Source organism: Ylistrum balloti, unplaced genomic scaffold, assembly GCF_031769215.1.
Source record: "Ylistrum balloti isolate Yb309-2 unplaced genomic scaffold, AGI_CSIRO_Ybal_v1 Utg371546, whole genome shotgun sequence".
Lineage (NCBI taxonomy): Eukaryota > Metazoa > Mollusca > Bivalvia > Pectinida > Pectinidae > Ylistrum > Ylistrum balloti.
Genome location: NW_026782796.1, coordinates 29,970 through 51,161, shown reverse-complemented (window position 1 = coordinate 51,161; position 21,192 = coordinate 29,970). Strand labels below are relative to the sequence as shown.

At 34.6% G+C, this 21,192-nt stretch overlaps 1 protein-coding gene across 1 annotated transcript in view; it reads left to right on the top strand.

The window, feature by feature from the left end:
- Positions 1-1,601: 1,601 nt before the first annotated feature.
- The window catches only part of LOC132562913 (synaptogenesis protein syg-2-like), a 30,483-nt gene continuing 10,892 nt past the window's right edge, over positions 1,602-21,192 (top strand). Inside the window, exons 1-11 of the mRNA XM_060227691.1 lie at positions 1,602-1,698; positions 8,426-8,755; positions 10,958-11,254; positions 11,511-11,804; positions 13,418-13,720; positions 15,500-15,763; positions 16,568-16,867; positions 17,192-17,518; positions 17,958-18,236; positions 18,578-18,682; positions 19,029-19,050. Coding sequence (XP_060083674.1) covers positions 1,602-1,698; positions 8,426-8,755; positions 10,958-11,254; positions 11,511-11,804; positions 13,418-13,720; positions 15,500-15,763; positions 16,568-16,867; positions 17,192-17,518; positions 17,958-18,236; positions 18,578-18,682; positions 19,029-19,050 — 2,618 coding nt within the window. The remainder of the gene's footprint in view (positions 1,699-8,425; positions 8,756-10,957; positions 11,255-11,510; positions 11,805-13,417; positions 13,721-15,499; positions 15,764-16,567; positions 16,868-17,191; positions 17,519-17,957; positions 18,237-18,577; positions 18,683-19,028; positions 19,051-21,192) is intronic.

Genomic DNA, 21,192 nt, shown 5'->3' with positions numbered 1-21,192 from the left:
TCTATTAAGAACAGATGTAAACAATTTGCCCATGCAACTAACCAAAGTTATGCCTATATAGTTACCAGTGTCGTTAACGTCGCCATAATACAAGACTCTTTGGAAAATTATTAGATTCTGGATTTTTTTCCAGAAATTTGGTGACGTGGTTGTATAGTACCAATCTACAAAAAATGGCAATATTTGCTTCCTTGCAAAATTACCCCAAAGTCAAAGAAAGGTTCATTAAAATACAATCTTCGCTACAATTTTTATCTCGTTTCAGCTAACGAATGGCAATATGTACAAAATGTTTTCTGTGAATGGCTTATCTAGTTTTTCGAACACAGCAGAATCACTGTTTATAACATACTTGGATTGTCAATATTATTGATATTACCATCTCCCATGTTTTTGAAATGTTCTACAAAATCTTTCAAGTTTAGATTTGACTTCGGTTCACTGCTTCGACCCTTTGAAAAATATTTATGACATGCTTTTGGATTAGACGTTCTTAGATATAATATCATGTCACCTTTTCGCTGCTTGTATTGCCTTTTGATCTCGATTCTAGTTTCTTTTACAAAGATTTTTTTCTGATGAGAATAGTGTGATTTTCAGCAGACTGATATTTATTAAAATCAGACAAAGCTTTTTGGTAATCCATATATCCACATTTACACTGTTCAGAGAACCATGGTTTGTCGTCTATTTTGTTTTTATTCTTAGATGTATTATAATTAAAATTATCTGTCACCATTTTCACATTGCAATTTGGTACAACTACATCATTCAGTATGTCACGAAAATTGGTAATGCATATATCAACATCTTTTCAGGTATTAAAAGGTTTTCTAATATAGTATTCAGACCATTCAATATTTCACCAGTATTTTCCAGATTCCATCTTACATTTGTACACGGTTTGCCTATGCAAGGCATATCAACACAATTAACATTCAAGCAACTACATTCAAGAGTAAAAGATAATAGCGAATGATCCGACAACGTATTAAACACATCAGACCAAAAAGTTTGCATACATGAAAAATATTCAGAATCTACAAATAAATAATCAATAACACTTGTACTGCTATTGCTATAAAAAGTAAAATTTCCTTCTTTGTCACCAAAATGACGCCCGTTAACAATGCGAATGCCGGTTGATTTACATAAAGTTTCCTTCCGTAAGTATTTACATTTTTGTCCATGTTCCTACGCTCAAGAATTTCTACATCCTTATCATATTAAAAAATATTTCCCTTTCGGGACCTGTTTAGACCATCGTAAACTATGTAATCGGGCCTCGTTCCTGTACGAGCATTAAGGTCGCCGGTGACGTACGTATTTCCGTTTCTTTTATATCGACTGATAGAATCTTCAAGATCCTGGATCCTAATCACGATTATGATAAAACACACTGTTTTCTAGGGGAAAGTTACAGAAGCATATGAACATGGGCTCTAATGTAACATTTAGTTTTAACCAGAATATACAATCGTGAATGTTTTCAACAAGACGAATATTTGAGATAAATTCAGTTTTATATGATATAACCACACCACCTCCGTTGCCTTTTGTTCTTGGGAAAACTTGAGCATGATAACCGTATGTAAGTCCTGATGATAGAGGAATCTAGCAACTATTGGCAGAGGCTTACCACGTCCATGCATGCCAAACCTGCCTTCAATGCCAAATTCTATGTAAATAAGGTCTCTGGTGAGTGCCGTGGTGTCTTCATTACGTTGTTCATCCGCCAGACCAGTGAACACCAGGTTATATTTCATAGATCTAAACTGGAGATCTTGTACGGTCTGCTTCGTGGTATCACTGTTCACTCTAAGAGTTCCTAGATCACTACATAGACCTCCGATGATTGCCTCCTGGTTCCTTAATGTCTTTGATAGCCCTTCTATATTAACCCGGTTGACGTTGGCTTCATCTAGTTTTGTCGACATAAAACTTGCATAATTATCTAGCTCGGCACATCTACGCTCAGCTTCCTAATCCTTTTTTTTTTCCACTTTACCAACTCTTGTGGTCAAACGTGAAATCTTTTCCTCTATGGCGTCTAGCTTGTCCAACTTCTCCATTTTGGAAAGAATGAAGTCCAGATTGGTTTCTTCGTAGTGACCCTTTTCTCTGATTTTATTGGTTCTTGGAGCCGTAGACGGAACCGGAGTAGATGTGGGTATGGGCGCCAGCATGGTCCTCCCGTGTCCTGTTATCGTCTCACCGACGCACGTCAGTGTTCGGGCGACGTGATTAAACTAGTGTTGGTAACCGGCTTCAAGGCCTTATAATGTCTTATCCTAACTGTAGGAGGTGAACAAGTCCAGAAGCTGAAAGGAAAGCTTCGGTTCCGGTTTAGATTTGGTTTTTGTTAGGGTGGTTTTTGAAGTCCGTCTCAAGTCATAAAATGTTCCCTTTTCCATAAATGATATGTTGTATTTGAATCGTTTGTTTTTACGTTGAAATAATCCCACAGCCTGAATTTAACGTTCAACTTATCAACATATTTGATTTATGATATGTTGTTTCCTTTAAGATCGCTGTGTGTTTTCCCGTTTGATGACCCTAATGACCTTTATGTGTTGACGGGCCGTTCAGAATGTAATAATAATAATAATAATATTAATAATAATAATTTACATGAAGCAATGGCATATGGTAGATTTTCTGATGTATTAACAGAAGTTTTATTATTGTGTTTACTGTCAAAGATCAAAATTGAGTTTGTCTCGGTACTTGAAATTGTTTTGTTGATAGTCATAGTGTGATTAGCGTAAGCATATTAACATCTAATTATAACTTTGATTCCCTACAAGCAGATGTGTCAAATCCTACAAGTTTTTCGTTAACTGTGACACAAATACTATGTTCAACATTAGTTTACCTGCTCAATCGACCCGTGTTCTCATTGAGATTGTGCGAAAAATCTCTCCCTACCCCCCCCCCCCCCCCCTCCCACACCAATCAGTATTCTTGTCTTCTCTACGAAAAAACGATGTCTAGAGTTACGATACCTTCAGAATGATCTGCTGAATAGACAAAACTGTATTGATGGTAATATTCAAGAGAGATATAATTTCGCTATCTTCGCGGTCATCAAATATAGCACGCAATCAGATATCTTGGCAAATGTTGATAATGAAAATGAAAATGTAAGGAAATCTGTGTTATATATATGTAAACATTGACTAAAATTCAAACTTCGTAAAAAAACCCAAACTGGTACAACCGCATTATATTAAACAACTATATGATAAAGACGAAAAGGGAAAAAAATGATTTAGTTGCTGAAATAAAATAACTTCAAATCCAACATATTCCTCACTCTGTATACTCTTCATTATCATGTCCACATCTCTTTGTCATATGGAAAGGAGTGTATTAATGATCGGTTATTAATTGATGTTTTAAAGCTGCTTTTGAACAATGAAGTTCAATAAAGGTACCGTTATGAGTGGTCAAAGCGTTTGGTCCTGTTGCAGATCTGTAATCCTCTGTATATTCACTTTAAATGCTTGACTATGAACGGGAAAAGCTGTAATGCGTTACGTGTAGTTCGATTTCTGATCTCAGTTACACATATTTCGTCTGAGAGAAGCTGACTGTGAACGAGAAAAGCCTGAGCTATTATCTGATTTCAGATCAGGATATAGAAACCAGTAATTATCTCTATTGGGTTGGTATTTGTATTTGATTGCTATCTAATTTAGAACATATGATCAGAAAGATTTGACAAGATTTCTGGATTGCGTCTTGTGATTTAAAACGTCAACAAAAGGTATCAATAAGACTTCATAGGATGTTAGAATTAAGCATTGTATACAATAAATGATAGAGGAAACGGAATGCAGGATAGAGAATGATGACGTGAAGTGATCTTTTAAAGGTATAAAATATGTTAAACATGACGATGAGTGTTAACAAGATGTTGTTAAACTGTTCAAAACGAGGAAGGTGCTACAGGAAGGTAAATAGCACAAACGATCAACTCATTCCGACATTCTACAATGTAGTTGTCAAGTAGAAGAAGGAAACTTTGTGTATTTAATCATGAACGATAATGGCATATTTTTCTTTTTCATTGCTTTGTTTATTTTCATTGAAAGTTTCATAATATGTATAAAAATAAGAGTATGCATACAGAAATGTAGTCATAAACCCGTAAATATTGTCGTAATCTAATTTCTACCAAAATATCAATGCATCATTGTAAGCGTCTTTAAATAGACAATATAGAAACAATATACATTGTACATGTTTTTTTGTATAACCAGTTTCTGAAATTAAACTTCATATACCCAAAACAAATGTTCAAACTGTTTTTGGATACGACCGTAACAGCGTTATCAATGTTTTCAATGTTAAGGGTATTTGGGTTATGTGCCATCATAAACCCATGTCATTCCTCGAAATGTTTTAATGTTCGACACAATGGCGTCAACAATTTCCACTCGGCAATGAAGCATGTGGTTTAATGTACTTATCGTCAAAGTTCAAAATATCTGCCAATTAAAAGGTGTTAAGGGTTCATTGATTGTGAGGCTTATCTTGTTTTTGTTAAAACAACAGTTGCGTTGGCTAGATATGTCTTAGACGTTATATAATAATACTTATTCTGTTAGTAATTAGTTTAAAGCGCTACCATTGTTGATCTCTAATTTCGATATTTGATATTTGTGCACATGTTTGTTAATTCTCTCCCTATTAGAGAATAATTCATCAGATTACTATACTATATAGATTACTATATGAACTAGACTATAATTACCTTCATGTTAGTAATTTCAATATATTTGAATTTTTTATAACAAAATAGTTGTCAATTTGAGATTTGAAAATAATGTGACGAGATAGTAAACAGACTATAGGCCAAAATTAGACCTGATGGTCACAATGTAGTGTTACCAGTTCTACGTAGGAATACAATACAGCAAACGAAGTTGGTCGATTCCTTACAATCTCGTAAACTACGTACGTATGCTGTTGACGCTTCATGTCTACAATAAATTTAAAGTTTTCATTATGCGGTATTTTATTGTTATGGTTGTTTATTAATTTATCAAGTTTATTACAATAATAGTTTGATAAAATGACAAGGGAAATCTTAGTTTTTTTTACCGTTTTATGTATTATTTCATTTACATCGATGCGAAGTTTTCAATGAGACTTTCCGAGATAGTGATTTCGCTGGTGCACTAATTCGCGTTTATCCCAATTAAGTTCAGGACTGGTATCTCCGTATATACACGTAAAGTATATATTTAGATATTTTGAGTCATTTAAAACGTATTTTGTTGATTAGTTGCTAGTCCCACCAAACCATTTCTGACGCTTTTAATGGCCAATTCAAAGACTTGCCTCCGTAATCATTTCACGTAAACAAAGACTTGCCTCCGTAATCATTTCACGTAAACAAAGACTTGCCTCCGGTAACCATTTCACGTAAACAAAGACTTGATTAATCGGGCAAAAGTCACATATACAAAACTGCGATCTTTGCAATATTGACATAATAGCCAGTCTGTTTCAAGTGCTTAGGCACGGTCTAATATTGTGACCAATATGTTCGAGTAAATAGACACGAATCGAACAGGGAGAGCCTGTATTCGACGTTATACATACGGAAGTAACATCAAGGAAACTTACAACAGAGCAAACAGGAACATAATATTATGGACTTTGTTAAAAACAGACTACTACAGTCTTCCATATACTCGATTTTTGTTCTTTGTAAACTATTTATTACATAGATTTTTGTGATAACGATTCTCGCTTTTGCTCACTTATTCAAAACAAATGTTATCTTTTGACAGTGTTTGCTGTTGTTTTGAACACATTTAAAAGGCTGACCCTTATGCGCTATAAATAAACTCTGTTAAATATAGATTTGTCAATTACTGTTGCTCATTAATAACGTCTGTTATAATTTACATTTTTAAAGTTCATAATGTTTTTCATCCGCGGATGATCGCAGTGACGGATGTCGAATCTGAGTATAACAATGGTGTCTACCTTAATAGGTTAAGCCTTTTATTTTCTGTGACAATTAATGCACGATCTAATGACTTTCTTCATTTCATTTCGAAATCTTTGAAAGCATATATTTTATATTATGGTTCAAAAAATCTCGTTTTGGTAAAATGGTCACATAGAGATAAACGTCAGATTGAATTAAGACTTTCAAAGTGTGTATATGTTTCACAAGCCAAATCTACAAAATGCATACATGATTATAAATAGAACCAGGAAGTAACGCAGAATTGTTCATCTTGACTTGAAATCGTCGCTTGTCACAATGAGAAAGACATTTTTGTTGCCAATATCATTTCTACACTTCACGTATTTTTGTAAGTATTTTTTTTAATGGAAATCATATTGGAGAATGGTTTTTTTTGTTCGTTTTGTTTTCGTTTGATTATGTGTGATGTGGTAGTGAGCTACCTAGTGTTGTACACGACAGACATATCATGTAAACATAATCGCCCTACATTATACACCCTGTCGTGTATGTGTACTGACTGTAGGTGTGTTGTACAGTTGTAATGTAAGTGTTTTCAGTAGGTATATTTGTAACATGACAACAATCTTTTGTTAAAGGCTTTGAAGGCACTGTTATTGTAAAGAATAATTAACCTCTTTATGGTGTTGATTAAAATATTTTAAGATAATGAGGATCATGACGTCATTTCCACCAACAAATAATTTGCAAAACAATCTAATAAGATGTATCCAGATATCATAAGCGATTTACTTACCAGTTAAGACAACACAAGGTATATATGTGTTATTGTTTTATTGAGGAGAAATATTTAGTTTAAAAACCATGATCTATTCGTTTCTGAAATTACTATCTTTGATATATAACTACCTAGTTGTGATAATGTCCAAATGCGCTTATTCTTTGACATTGGAAGAGAGGAAACGTTATTCTTTAATGGAAATATTTCCATCTATCATCCCAATTATCAGGCCCCGTGGGTATGGGACCCGAGATTCATCACAATACAAGTAACCATATTCATAGCAGGTTACGTGAGTGATACTGACTACAATCACTAACAGCCTGGTGACATACATTTATAGAGCACAGTTCGTTGTAACACTACTGAGTACTACAAAAACATGTATTTCTACTTTCTACATATGGTAGATTGAGTTATAAGTTTGAGGTGCCAATGGATACTCTGGTGAAATGAGATTTCCGATATGGATACTTATCGTAGATTCCACTAAACTTTTGCATTTCCGATAAGGTGTAACTTGAAAATGGTTATCTTTGGATGTCGTATGAATGGCCAATTAATTACTTTCGTGTTTTAGATAAATATAAATGTAATGTTTTAATGCTTAGGTAGACAACTCTTCTTAGATGTAGCGACGTTAGCTACCACTTATTATCACAGAGACGATTTGGTGATATTTTTGAGACAAAAGCCTTAGTTCATTAGAGAGTAACTTCAATGTATAACACGGGGAATGAATCAGAAAACAAATATATGCACACATAATTGGCGATGTGTTCTGTGTAAGCCGTTCTGCAGTAAATTCTGAACTAAACGCATTGACAACTCGCTTGTTTCGATCCACGGAGCGTCATTAGCGTCCACAGTAAATATGTACAGTTATTGAATCAAATTTTGATTTCGTTCGAAACATCATTGCATATGTTGCCAGTGGCATTCTGTAAATGAACTATTCCAATTTGGACAAGACAAATTGTACTGAATGAAAAGCGTAAAATATTGGCCCGCACTTGTATCGAATTTTGATATGATTAAATACGAAGACAACACGCTACACTTGACAATATCATAATGGAAAGCCCCACTTCATATTCAGTTTGTTGGTGAAGGGTCACGTGTAGTCGAGCTATAAAGTTCAATAATTGAAATAATCTGCATTTAAAGATATAGGTGCAATTTACGGTAGCTTTCCGTAGAAAGGGGACCGGGACGTTGTTGGTATTCAAATGCAAATGTCACGTTGTGTATCAGGACAGGCCAACAGACGCAATACCGTGCACATTTCACAAACTTAGTAGTTTATAGTGGGTAGGACAAACACATATCTTTACCAACGACATCCATTACGAATGATCATCACTCACTTGGTTGCTTCTTCTGGTTTCAATAAATGTGCACAATACCGTCCATAGGCAACTAATATCCAATCGATTCGGTGTCGGTTAATTGTATTCTTTTTAGAGGTAATGTACACGTATTCACTGTCGATTCAACGAAATGTAGTTTTGTCTGAGGTTATTAAACGCGCATCATCAGCTGATGTGCAATAAAAACAGAGAGAAAAAAGGAAATTATCAACAAATATATCTGTTTATTTTTAAAATCAAATTGGATATTTATTTCATCGGTATATTGTCATTAAATGCTTAAACAATGAAAACATTAATGAGACTTTTGTTATGTTAATACAGGCATTGCTGTAGAATTGATGGCGACTCCCTTTCCTGTTACAGAGGGAGGATCTCTCACACTCACGTGTTCTGTGACAGAGAACAGCTCTGTGTACGCTTCCTTTAGTTATGAGAATGGATCAACCTATAGATTTGTACAGCTGGTTGAAGGACAGTGTAAGGATGGTACAGGACAGGTGTGTGACCAGCAGTGTTCCTGTACTACAGACGGTACATCCTTCTCTATAATCATCACCAGTGTGGACAGATCCTGGGACAAGGCAAGGGTCAGATGTCAGGTCAACAACCCAGTGTTTACAAATAGTGATATAATAGAGATCCGTGTCTTATGTAAGTAACAACCATTTGTATTAACTTTATTTAGGGCGGTATCCTGATTCATTAACATGGGGGAGGAATGTTGTTAGAAGGATTATAGTATATTTCATATAACTTTATAAACCTGCATTGACTTGTGTTTTAGCGGAAGCTGATATTATATGAAATGGCAGGAATTTTAAATAATTCAAGGTTTACAAAATCTGACTTTATGTTAATATGATACTGAAAATGATGACAATAAAGATAATACTTTCAATACACGTATTTCAATTTCTGATTTATTGGTGTATGAAAATAGTTTCATTCTTCATTATGCATTAAACCTCCTAAATGTGGGCGAGTGTCTGATAATTTGCCCTTCTCTCGTTTATTTATGAGGTTACAATGTATGTTAAACTGTGAACAACAGGCATGTAGTCAGAAACTAACTTGGAACATCGTTAGAAGCAAAACCAAAAAATAATATTAAAATCTAACCCTACACCAGTAAGTGGGCATGTACCAGACCTAGAATCGTCTTCTTTATTGTCATCTCTATGATTACACGCGAATTCGAGGTATTTTACCCCGAATCCCAAAACATCGGAAATCGTCAGCCCCTCGCTCAATTCTACAGATATGCTACCAGGCGATGTCCTCCCCCTTTGCCACGCACGTCGTCTCTGCGCCGTGGTATTGGCGAAAAGCATCACGGACTTTAGTCTCGTTTGTAATAGCTGTCATCACCTGTTTTTCTGGTGAATGGCAACATTTCTCCATTTTAATATCAATTTTTGGTGATTTTGTGCATCAATGCAAACGTCTTGGTGATTATTTACAGTTTCGCGTACAAAAACCAAAACGGGCATTGGAGAAAAATCCGGAATACCGAAAAAAAGCTGGTGGAAGATATAAAACTATTGACTCAGCGGCGAAATAGTAAAGTCGATCGGGAAACCGGAGAGACACAAGCTGTTTTATTTTTAAGTTTTATATTGCTATATCCTAAGTACCAAACTCTTTAAAATCCTTCTGTAGGAATTGAAGGATTTGTCCAATTTGGTCTGAAGCATTCTTGTGTCAAAGATGCTGGATTATGTATGACCAGTTGTGCTGACACCTCTGGGGACAGAGGTATAGGGCCTAACAAGCGAAATGGAGGAATCACTTTAAAAGTCTTCATCTGTTGGAATAAATGTATTTTTTACCACATTTAGTTAAAGGTATCTTGTGAGGAACAGAACAAATTCTATATGAATAGTTGGCCTGCGGGATTGGGCTTAAAACTAGAAATTTATTCATTTCTTTAAAAATCTTCTTCTGTAAGAGTGCTTGCATTTTGTCCTAATTTGGTATGAAGCATTCTTGGGTGAAATAAACTTACTTTTGTGTGAACAGTTGTTCACACCTACCTGAAGGTTGAAAGGCCTGATAATATAGGGTAGTGAGATGTTACATGCATTTTCTTCTGTTGCACGTATTTTGACCAAATTTTGCTTTAGATATGCTTGTGTGAGAGGGATTCAACTTTATGTAATTCAATGTTCCACAAAGGGCAGGGTCCGATATGGGAAAAGGTTAATCATCCTGTTTCTGTTTGGATGTAGGTATTTTTTTCAATGGTTGGTATAAACCTTTCAATTAATGCTGAAATATTCAGATCAGTAGTTCACGACTATATGAACTTTAATGATCTTGAGATGTTAATGCTTAAGGGTTGTTAATTTTTAGGTCAGTTTTAACTCCAAAATGACTGCTATCTTGGAGAACACATTTTAACCACCTGAACATGTTTCACTGAGCTGTATTTATTACCTTTATTGGTAAAAACAACTGTCCCCAGAAAAAATTAAAAGTGGTCATCATGAATTAGAAGTTATTGTCTCTATTTTCCAGAGAAATATGTAGATTCCCCTTGGTCTTGATAGTTATGCATTCTTCTTATTTTAGCCCGACATCTGATGGTGATCAATGTGTGGCTAGTATCTCTTGCTATTTTTAAGGTTATTTCAAGGTGAAGTTACAACTTGACAGACGTAGTGTTTTACTACTTTGTATCCTTTCACATACATTTTACCTTTTACAAAACAGTAGAGCTAAATGAAATAGGATAGGTATATTATGTCCTCTCCTGCCAATTTACTCTGGATTCTTGAACATGTGCTGAAATTCTGTGACAATTAAGTTTGGAAGGTTTTTTAAGATATAATTTTGAAATTGTGTTTGTTTTAGATCCCCCAACAGGAACCTTAATGGTGACACCATCTGGTACACAATCCATCTTCACCGGTACATCAGTAACTCTCCAATGTCAGGTAAGGGGAGGTAACCCTCTGGCCACACTGACCTGGCAGTGTAAAGGATCATCAGTGACCGGACAGGATCTGACCAATGCCACCACAGCAGTGTCCACTCTGACCTTCACAGCTGACAGAACCTACCACCAACAACAGTGTGTGTGTACCGCCGTTCACCCGACCAGTCCTAGTGGAGTGTTTGATACAGTCAGCATTATATTTAATGTTCTTTGTAAGTTGTTATATTTGTATATTGTAACTTATTATATTTGTATACCTCCCAATTAATTGTTAATATGTTTATTTATGCCACAGTATGGTAGCTCAGTTGTTGATATGGACCGTTTCTTTCACTTTTGAGAAACTAATTTTAATCCCTAGATATGAAGTACCATTAACACTGAAATATGAATTAACTGAAAAGTTTTTGAATAATTTTTGTTTTGAACATTAACTGTTGATATCAGATTTTATTTACATTTTGATAGACTCACCAGATCGAGCAACGTTTTCTATTGTTTTCACTACACCATTTTATGTGGGAGATGATGTCTATCTAGACTGTATGATAGATGGAGGAAACCCTCTGGCCACCCTGTCCTGGATTTGTGTCAACCAATTAAAGGAGACATCCACTAACATGGACACAGAAACTAAGGCGGTCAGCAGATTAGGCATTACCTCTGTAACTACAGACTATAACAACAGGCAGTGTACATGCACTGCTACCCATATTGGTTTCTCCCCAAGTCTCACCAAAGTGGTCCTGATCACAGTATATTGTAAGTATTATAATATATATATAAAGACTTGTAACCAAGTCTCATCAAAGTGGCCCTGATCACATTATATTGTAAGTATCATATATATATATACTCAACAAAAAAAGAAAGGTTAACATGTTTCCTTGGCGAATACCTGTAAATGAGTGAAAACAAAATGACGTTTGTGCAACATTAGAAAATGGTAATGTTTTACATTACAAAATACAAGGGGGTTACCAAAATCACTCAAGCGTGAAAGTCTATATAAGCGAAAGAGCTGCACGAGGTTTTCTGCGACTAACTAGTATATTCGCTTGAATGAAACAAATGAATCAAACAATGTCCTTGTAGTCTCTACTGCGTTTACGAATCGCTTGCGCAAGTGTATCAATCGTATACGACGGTCATCCCTGGCGGTCGTTTTACGGGGTCGGCCGTCGGATGTTTACCCAGTTTGGATTAAACGACTTACCAACTGGCAAATTGTCTTAACACTGCAACCAAAATGCCGTGCAACTCGACGCCGAGACTGCCAAGCCTGGATCATGCTTACAGACCTTTCTCTCTGTACTTGTGACAGCCGGGGCATAATGATAAAGTTGATAGATAGCAAGATTCGGTCCTAGGGATCTAAGGAACAGTTGTCAGTTTGAATGTTTATGAAATTCAAGCGATTTTGGTAACCCCCTTGGATTTTGTAATGTAAAACATTACCATTTTCTAATATTGCACAAACGTCATTTTGTTTTCACTCATTTACAGGTATTCGCCAAGGAAACATGTTAACCTTTCTCTTTTTGTTGAGTATATATATATATATATATATATATATATACTTGCTACAAAGTCTCACCAAAGTGAACTGAACAGATATGTGATCGCAACGAAAACAATTGCACGTCACACTCTGAGGACTATAGTCTACCGGTACATCTCTGCTACTTTCTAAATGAGGAATTGTTTATTGTAAAAAGTGTTGAATGTAGGTGTTGTTACATTAAATAATAATTTGATTAAACACACTGGTTAAATGCAATAAAAATATATCTATATCAAATTACAATTTTGCATATATTCAAAGAGTCCCCAAAATCGTCACCTCGCCCTATCAAACTAAAAAAAATCCACTTTTGGGTTAGCGTTTATGGATTTAAAGGAAGGAAATCAGCAACTAAATAAAAAGTACAATAACGAGAGTTCATTCGAAAAAACTAAAGAGAGAGAGAGAGAGAGAGAGAGAGAGAGAGAGAGAGAGGAAGGGAAAAAATAAGAAAAATGATAATTTTAAAATTTGGCGGATAGGTGGGTGATATGATGTTAGATGCCTTGAATTTTGAGCGAGTTGACAATTTAGGGCCTTCTATATATTACTGTTGCTATAACTTGATTATATATATATATATATATATTGTATATAGACTTGTAACCAAGTCTCACCAAAGTGGCCCTGATTATAGTGTATTATAACCATCAGCTTTTTATATACTGTATGTAGGCATGTCACAGAATCTCAACACAATAGCATTATCGATATGTTTAATGTTCAATTAAGTTCATTAACATCTTTGTTACTCATTATAGTTTTAATATCATTGAAGAAAGTAAACGAAGGTAATTCTGTTATATTCCAGACCCACCAAGTTTACCTGTTCTAGCTGTAGACACGACTAATGGTGGAAGATTACCTTGGATGGACAGACCATTATTTACTGGTATACTGACATGTACCGCATCACCAGGGAATCCCCCTACAACACGTATATCATGGTACATCAATGACGTCATTGATACTAGCCAATCAGCGATTACCAGGAGATTTGATCCACCAGATAAGCTTTATAATGGACATACCTTTACCTGTAGAGCTGATAACAACTTCACAGATACTAAGGGCACCAATACAGTGTCTAATGGGATAATGCTGAACATTGAATGTAAGAATTAACAAAAGTTTTGATTTAACATGTTATACACAATTAAAGGGAAATTACATTTGATAAAAAAATAACCTTGGCCCATGATTAAGGTTGCAGCGTTCAAATAATCTTAAAAAATACCCAAATAATACCTTAATTCATGATATTTGGCTGATAAGTTTCTGGTATTGAGGCAAACAAAATTTGTGAAAGGCAATGACCTTGACTCATATTCAAATTGGTCACAGTAGGTATATAGCTGAAACAGAGCCTCCTCCAAGTTACTGAAAGGCCTGGAATCAATTATATCTGGCTGGTAAATTAATGGGATAAAGTCCACAGATATTATGAATGTACTGACCTTGACAATTATCCAAGGTCACAAGATTCAGATCTATTAAAACACTGAAGTCATCAACAGGATCCATCTGTTGTAGATAAATGTTCACTGTATAGTTGTTTAACATTTATTTAGATTAATTTAATAGAGAGACACATTGAATGTCAATAACAAATATATTTGTGAAAAACACCTAATTCAAGGTTAGCGATACAGGCCCATTGGGACTCTTGTTTGATGAATCAACTGGAATATTGGGGTTTTAGGTACGTTCATCTGCTTTTCAAAATCTTAACATTCGTTAGCTCACCTGCCTGAAGGCCAATTGTTGTGGCATTGTATCCTTAATATGTTCATCTTCCCCACAGCTGTCCAGAATCAACTTTACCGTTCAAACAGCTTCTCAAAATTAGGTCTTGAAATTGTAGATTGCTTGTTCAAGGTCAAAGGAATCAAATGAGTTAAATTTTAAAAAGAACTTGTCAATAAACAAAAGACATAGGCAGCTGATATCAGGTTTGTGCCATGGCAGGATGAAAAATATCAAATTGGTTCCAATGATTGACCTTGAGCCACTTGCAAGGTCAGTGGGGTCTAATAAGTTTAAATCTTCAAATGGCTGTTTAATAACCAAAGGCACAGTGTACGGATAAATACGAGTCTGTAGCATGCTAGATTGGTTTTGTTTGTTCAGTTTGTTTACAGAGATTAACTTAGTGAGACAAGGTTTTATTTCTTTTTCATCTGCACAACAAAAGAGCAATTCCGATTTATAAGTTTTCATGCCTTTTTAAATAACTAAATAATGATATAAAGAACAAGGTATAAGAATGAGCCACAACTTCTGAGGTCAGACATCTTTTGTTCTTTAGTTTCACCAGTGATGTAACACGTACAACTTAACTGTGCCCTGATAAAACATGTTTTGCGGGTTTTGAAGACCAGGTCTCAGGAGTTGTGACTCTGTCTTATAACTTGACTTTAATCTAATTTTAAAGAGTGTCTGGTATACTGTATTGTATCCTTTTGGGAGTAGTGGAAACATTTCTGCTTATGTATACTGACGGGACGTTGTTTCATACGGGTTTCCCAATATTTTTTTCTATATAAATAATTCTTTAGTATATCTACAAATGAACATGTAATTGTCGGGAAACTTTCCATATGTGCATTTCTCATTGCAATGAGATAAAGACCCTACTGATGTAGATACTACAAGAATTTGGTGAAATTTTTAACGAAAAATAATATGAATATCAATGGTGTTAACCTAACCTGTCACATATACTTATAATTTTTTGAATGAAATATCATACGATTAGTGATTCGTAATATTTTACGCTGATCTCAAAGATTAAACAATATTGGTCAACATCTTGACACTTATTATTGCTCAAAGTTGGAGGTGAATGAAAATATAATTTATTTGTAATATTGTATGATGCTTTGAATTACAGATGATCCAATCGTTACAGTAGATGTGTCTACAGCCTATATTAACGAGAGTCTGGGGTTCAGTAGAACGTGTTCAGCAGATGGTAATCCTACCCCGATTGTGTCCTGGTATCGTGACACGATTCTCGTCCAGTCCCAGGGAACGCTCCAGCTCTCTAAGATAGACAGACAGGACGCAGGGACATATCTCTGTACTGCAACAGCACGCTCCACAAACAACAACATCTTACTGCAGTCCTCTGAATCCTTCACCATTGTTGTACAATGTAAGCAAAATAATTTTGTGATGAAGGATACAGTCGATTGTCTTACCTTAATTTTCATTACACACGTATCATTTTTCTTGCAAAGAATCGTCAAACAATGTGCATGTACATCTTTTTTACTGTAATTTGGTTTAAGAAATGTTAAATACCTTCAAATGGTCATTAAGGATACTTAGCCTAGAACAATATGATATCAATATTTAGATTCTATGAGTGACAAACCCTTTGATAAGCCTTTATAATTTTGATACCATATGCTTCATCCATTTAAAGAAAACTGGAATTTAGAATGCCAATGAGATTTAAAAGCTTGACTCCTCATCATGTTTTGTAATCTGAATCAGCATCCACAATAGAGATATCAAAATTTATCTTGAAACAGGTTTGCATGATAGTGATTTGAATTTGGAATGTAGAAAAAAAATTATCATGAGCGCAAACTGATGTAACATTTTACACCCTAGCTATGAAAGGCAAAAACTTTTACAACTTGCAATTTTATCAAGAGTTTTTTACCGGTTTCAATCGAATTAATGTCCTCTTCATAAATTGAGAGGAAAGTAAGCATTGTTTAACAATGTCTTTGCTCATTATCTTGTTATTTCTGGTTTATTACAAGGTTTCGCGGTGTTCACTTTGAAGTGCATCAAATGTACAATCCATATAATCTTTCACTCAGTTAGCACGAGGAAAATTAAATTCACACTGGATATAAAACAGTCTCAGAAGTATTAATGTCATGTTGATATTGTGAAATTTATTTCTTGTCGTTCAGCTAGTTAATGTGATTATGTTGTATTACAGATGGGCCGGACGTGGGTCTTGCTATAAAAAATACTACAGAAAATATGACAGATGTTCGTCTGAATTGTACTGCTAATGGTGTACCTGCCCAGTACACATACAGATGGATACACAAGGTGGGGTATACAGTCATAAGAGATACGTTTGACCATGTGACAAGTTCAGGTTCAGTCAGTACACTGACGATTCCACAAGTGAGCTACCAGGACATGGGGACATATATCTGTGAGGCGGAAAATGGATACAGAGGAAGGGATGGTCAGATTGTACAGACAGAGCAAGGTGTCATGACAATTACAGGTGAAGTATCAAGTCAATAATCAAACGTCTTTGAAATTTGGTAAAAGTCACAGAGACAAGATGTTATATTTGTCTCGAATAAAATAGCATGTACATAATGTACTTAGTAAGTTGTTTTTTTAACTTACAGCGTTAGTGTTTCAATTACAAGTATAAGTTCGAACTATGCATGTTGAACACACACACACACACACACTAAAAAATGTATCAAATTATAGACGTGGTATATGTGACCTCGATATAGTATTATCTTTGATAGAATATCTCCTTTCATGCGGAACTTTGCTCGCATTTACAAACCAATATACCTTTCTTTGGTGATAGGCAGTCCACGGGTATTCGGAAATCAGAATAGATATGAAGCAGAAACGAACATTGCTTTCGATGCCAATATAACCTACATCAGTTTCCCTGCGCCTGTCAACACATCCATCTTACGACCAGACTCAGTTTTACCTCCTTCAAATGAACTATCTGTCACTGTGTCATCTGTCTCAGTAACAGTATCATTCTATAACAAGGGTGTTTCAGTGGACGCATACTCAGTTCATTTACACTTCAGCAACTTTCAGTCAAAATACAGTGGAAAATACCAACTCTATGTAAGGAATGTGTTCACTTACTACTACAACTTTGAAATCGTCATAGCAGGTGAGTGTGTTGTGTATTGAATAATGCGTCAGTTTATGTTAATCAATGTATTGCTATATTTACATTCACAATGACGTTAACTCAATAAAAATGATGTATCCACATGTGAAATTTATAATTACTAGGTTTTATTGCCTTTGGTAAGCAGTGGCTTGAAGGTTGAGGTCTCTTGGTATATCGTCATGTAACCAATGTGTTTTTGTGATATAAGTATTCATCCAGGTATAATTGGGTAATTGTCCAATCTATTTTTTCATTTACCAAGTAAGCAAAACAGAGTAAAACATGATTATCACAAGCTTTCATGTAACATGATTACCAGTAATCTTCCTTAATATTATAAACTACTGTATTTACGATTAATATATATGACTACTATAGATAAGCGTATATAAAGTGTTTCTTGTAAATACATTTGTTAAAACAACGACATTTCAAGGAAAACCTGATTCCCCAGTTCAATTAGTGATTAGTGAAATCACACAAAGCCAAGCTGTTGTATCATGGAGGCCGGGTAACGAAAATGAAAATTCCAAGACATTCACATTGACATACCAAAAACTCAACAGTGACTCAACAACGTATGTTACTTTAGACCGCGAAATTACATCTTATACGATTGAGCAACTGCTGCCTGCAACACAGTATGATGTGTCTGTGTTTGCTATCAATGCTTATGGGTCCAGTGAAGCCATTTCGGGGACATTTATAACAGCAGGTATACCAATAAAATTTTCCAATAGAGAAAATATGCATTGATTTATAAATGTTAGTGTCAAGTAATGATTTTGGAAAATTAATGTGACTCAATAGTATGCGTGACTATGAGGCAAATATCACCATATGTTTTTGTAATGATCAGGTATATCAACAACGTAATATGTTATCTGATTACACATATTGTATTCTATCACAAAGATTGAACTTTACTAATACATTGCTAATATGGTTTAGTCAAATATATCAGAAAAATAAGTTCTTATAATACAAACAATAAAACATGTATGTTAAAAAGAATTATAAAGCTAATCAAAGACATTTATCTTTGTTTTACGACAGGTTTATTACCAGAGTATAGTAATACTGGCGTCATCCTGATATCTGTCGGATCTGTAATGATCCTGATGAGTTTATCCGTGTTGGCTGTTGCGCTGTTTACTTTAAGTAAGTTTAGCCTTAATGATATTAAAGATATTTTTCTTATATATAAATTTTATGTGTTCAACCTTCAGAAAATGCATTGTCATCGGTTTTTGGCGTTGTTTGCAGATGTGGTATGATTTCTCTAATTTTTTGGTTCATTATACCATATCAAACCTATTTCGGTACTTACAGAAAGTACGGTAATTAAATAATATTTGCATATTTTTGTCTTGGAAAAAATGGTTGTTTTCTTATGCATGAAGCCATCATATTAAATTAAATACTTTGACGAGATTGTTGGGTAGTGCTTTATATATTTGTTCATATTATACATTTACATTTTATCATTATTGTTTTCATTGTACAGGGAAAAGACGTTTGCCGTTTACGTAAGATCCATTATTTTGCACACACACACACACACAAACACACACAAACAAACAAAAACACACACACACACTACACGCGAACCATTATCTGTTTCCAAAAAAATGTATTGACTTCTCAATCACATCGTTAAGTACTGTGTACAATTGTCTGTTCATTTGGTGAAACTAGCATGCATTTTTCTTACGGAGAAAAAAATGTCATCCTTTCTCTTTGAAAGCACAAATGGGATCTCTTTCAAAACTTATACCGATATCTTTAAGCTTGATCAAAGCATAAAATGATGAGATGGCACTAACTGCTTTTCATTCAGTTCAAGATTATTATCTTTAAAAAGTAATCAATGGATGCTTCACTATTATCAATGTGTTTTTTGCCTTTTCTTTTATTAGGTCATTCCATTATTAATATCATTAGTGAATGTGACAGATCATATGTTTTTCTAACGTTGACGTTAAGTGTTGCAATTTAGAAATATTTGTCTGATACTTAAAGAAGATCTCCCATCATTATTTTGAACTGAATATAAGAAGAAAAAGGAGGAACGAAAATATTAAGCAAACAATGAACGCCAAAGTTAATCTGATATATTTTGCTTTGTATTTTGCTGTAGATAGTGAATTACAAACACTCTGTGAAAATCGCATTCAAATTTTTCTCTCTGTTATTGAAATGTTGGAATCTATACAGATTCTTAAAGGGACATACAAACGAACAGTAAAACAGATAGATAGGGATTACATATTTTATCGTGTTTGTTCTTTGCCGTTTATGCTTTTCATGCTTGCCTAACACATCCAGAGTTTGCATGAGTATTTATAGGATAATACTAATTTTCATGTTACTGGCCGAAGCGATTAAACATCAATTGATCTGAGTTTATCGTTACTAAGTTAGAGGATCCATCGGTGCAATGTTAACTTGCCGAAATATATGTTAGATAATCTCCAATTCATGTATCAGCTGCTTTTTGTTACGCCACCATGTTGGTGTGTTTTATTACTTTGGTTTTTTGCTCTTTCATATCATTTGAGTCATAAATACTATATTATTTGTTTTAATGATTCAAATACATTGTCATATTAATGCAAAAAAATCACGTTTTGGGGAAAATAACAGTTTAGTTCCAAAAAAAGAGCAAGACAATACCAACATGTCAACATAATGATAGTCCATACTCAAAGTCAATACAATTAAGGGAAATAATGAAAAAAAAGAAAACAAAATTACACGGAGACTCATGAAAAAGTACAAGAATAAGACCAGATGTTCCAGAAAAGTAAGCGTCTTGAGTTTCATCGACAGCACTCGCCAAGTAAACGTTGGTCAATTCAAGTGCTTCAGTTGTGGGATCGCACAACGTTACCCGATGTGCGATGTGCGCTTGGTGTTTGCATGATGTGTGTACGATATGAAAATTGGACGAAATAAGCTATCGTACATGTGTGCGGTTTATATAAATTTAGAAATGACTTAAAAGAAGAGTTGAGTAAGATTAATTCATTTTATGAATATCTAAGAATAAAAGTAATTTCCTAATTAAGCCATTGATATATAGGTTGAACACTTGTAAATATATCAGATACACACTTAACAGCTTGATACACTCGTAATTTTAAGTAGTCACACGCGACCAACCTTAGTGCACCGACACAAATCATATACACATGGTATATGTAAACATTAAATTGACGCCTCTTTATGTCACAGCAATGAATCGTTTTAGATATCATACCATCAAAATGGAAATTTCATTTTTATTACTTCTGTATTACTCTCATTTTTCAAAATATTCATTTTGTAAACAAAAACATGCTCATGTATATCTTAAGTGCTATGTTTGGGTGACCAAGCCGGTACGGATCAGGACCTGTCACGTATATACCCGTATACAGGTATACATTAGTTGCCAAAGGCACTACTAGTCGCCAATGTCATGAGGTGTGAAACTATAAACGACATAACAATTAATGCCGGCCCAGTCTTATTTCGAAAAATGTTGAATTGAAAATGACTTTCATAATCACCTATCAATTTTAATGTTCATGTGATCGCTAGCTAATAACTTCACGAATTTTGTGTTTAACTTTCAATACGTAATATTAGCCAACCAGTTTTACTAGGCCGCACAAAATGTGAGATTC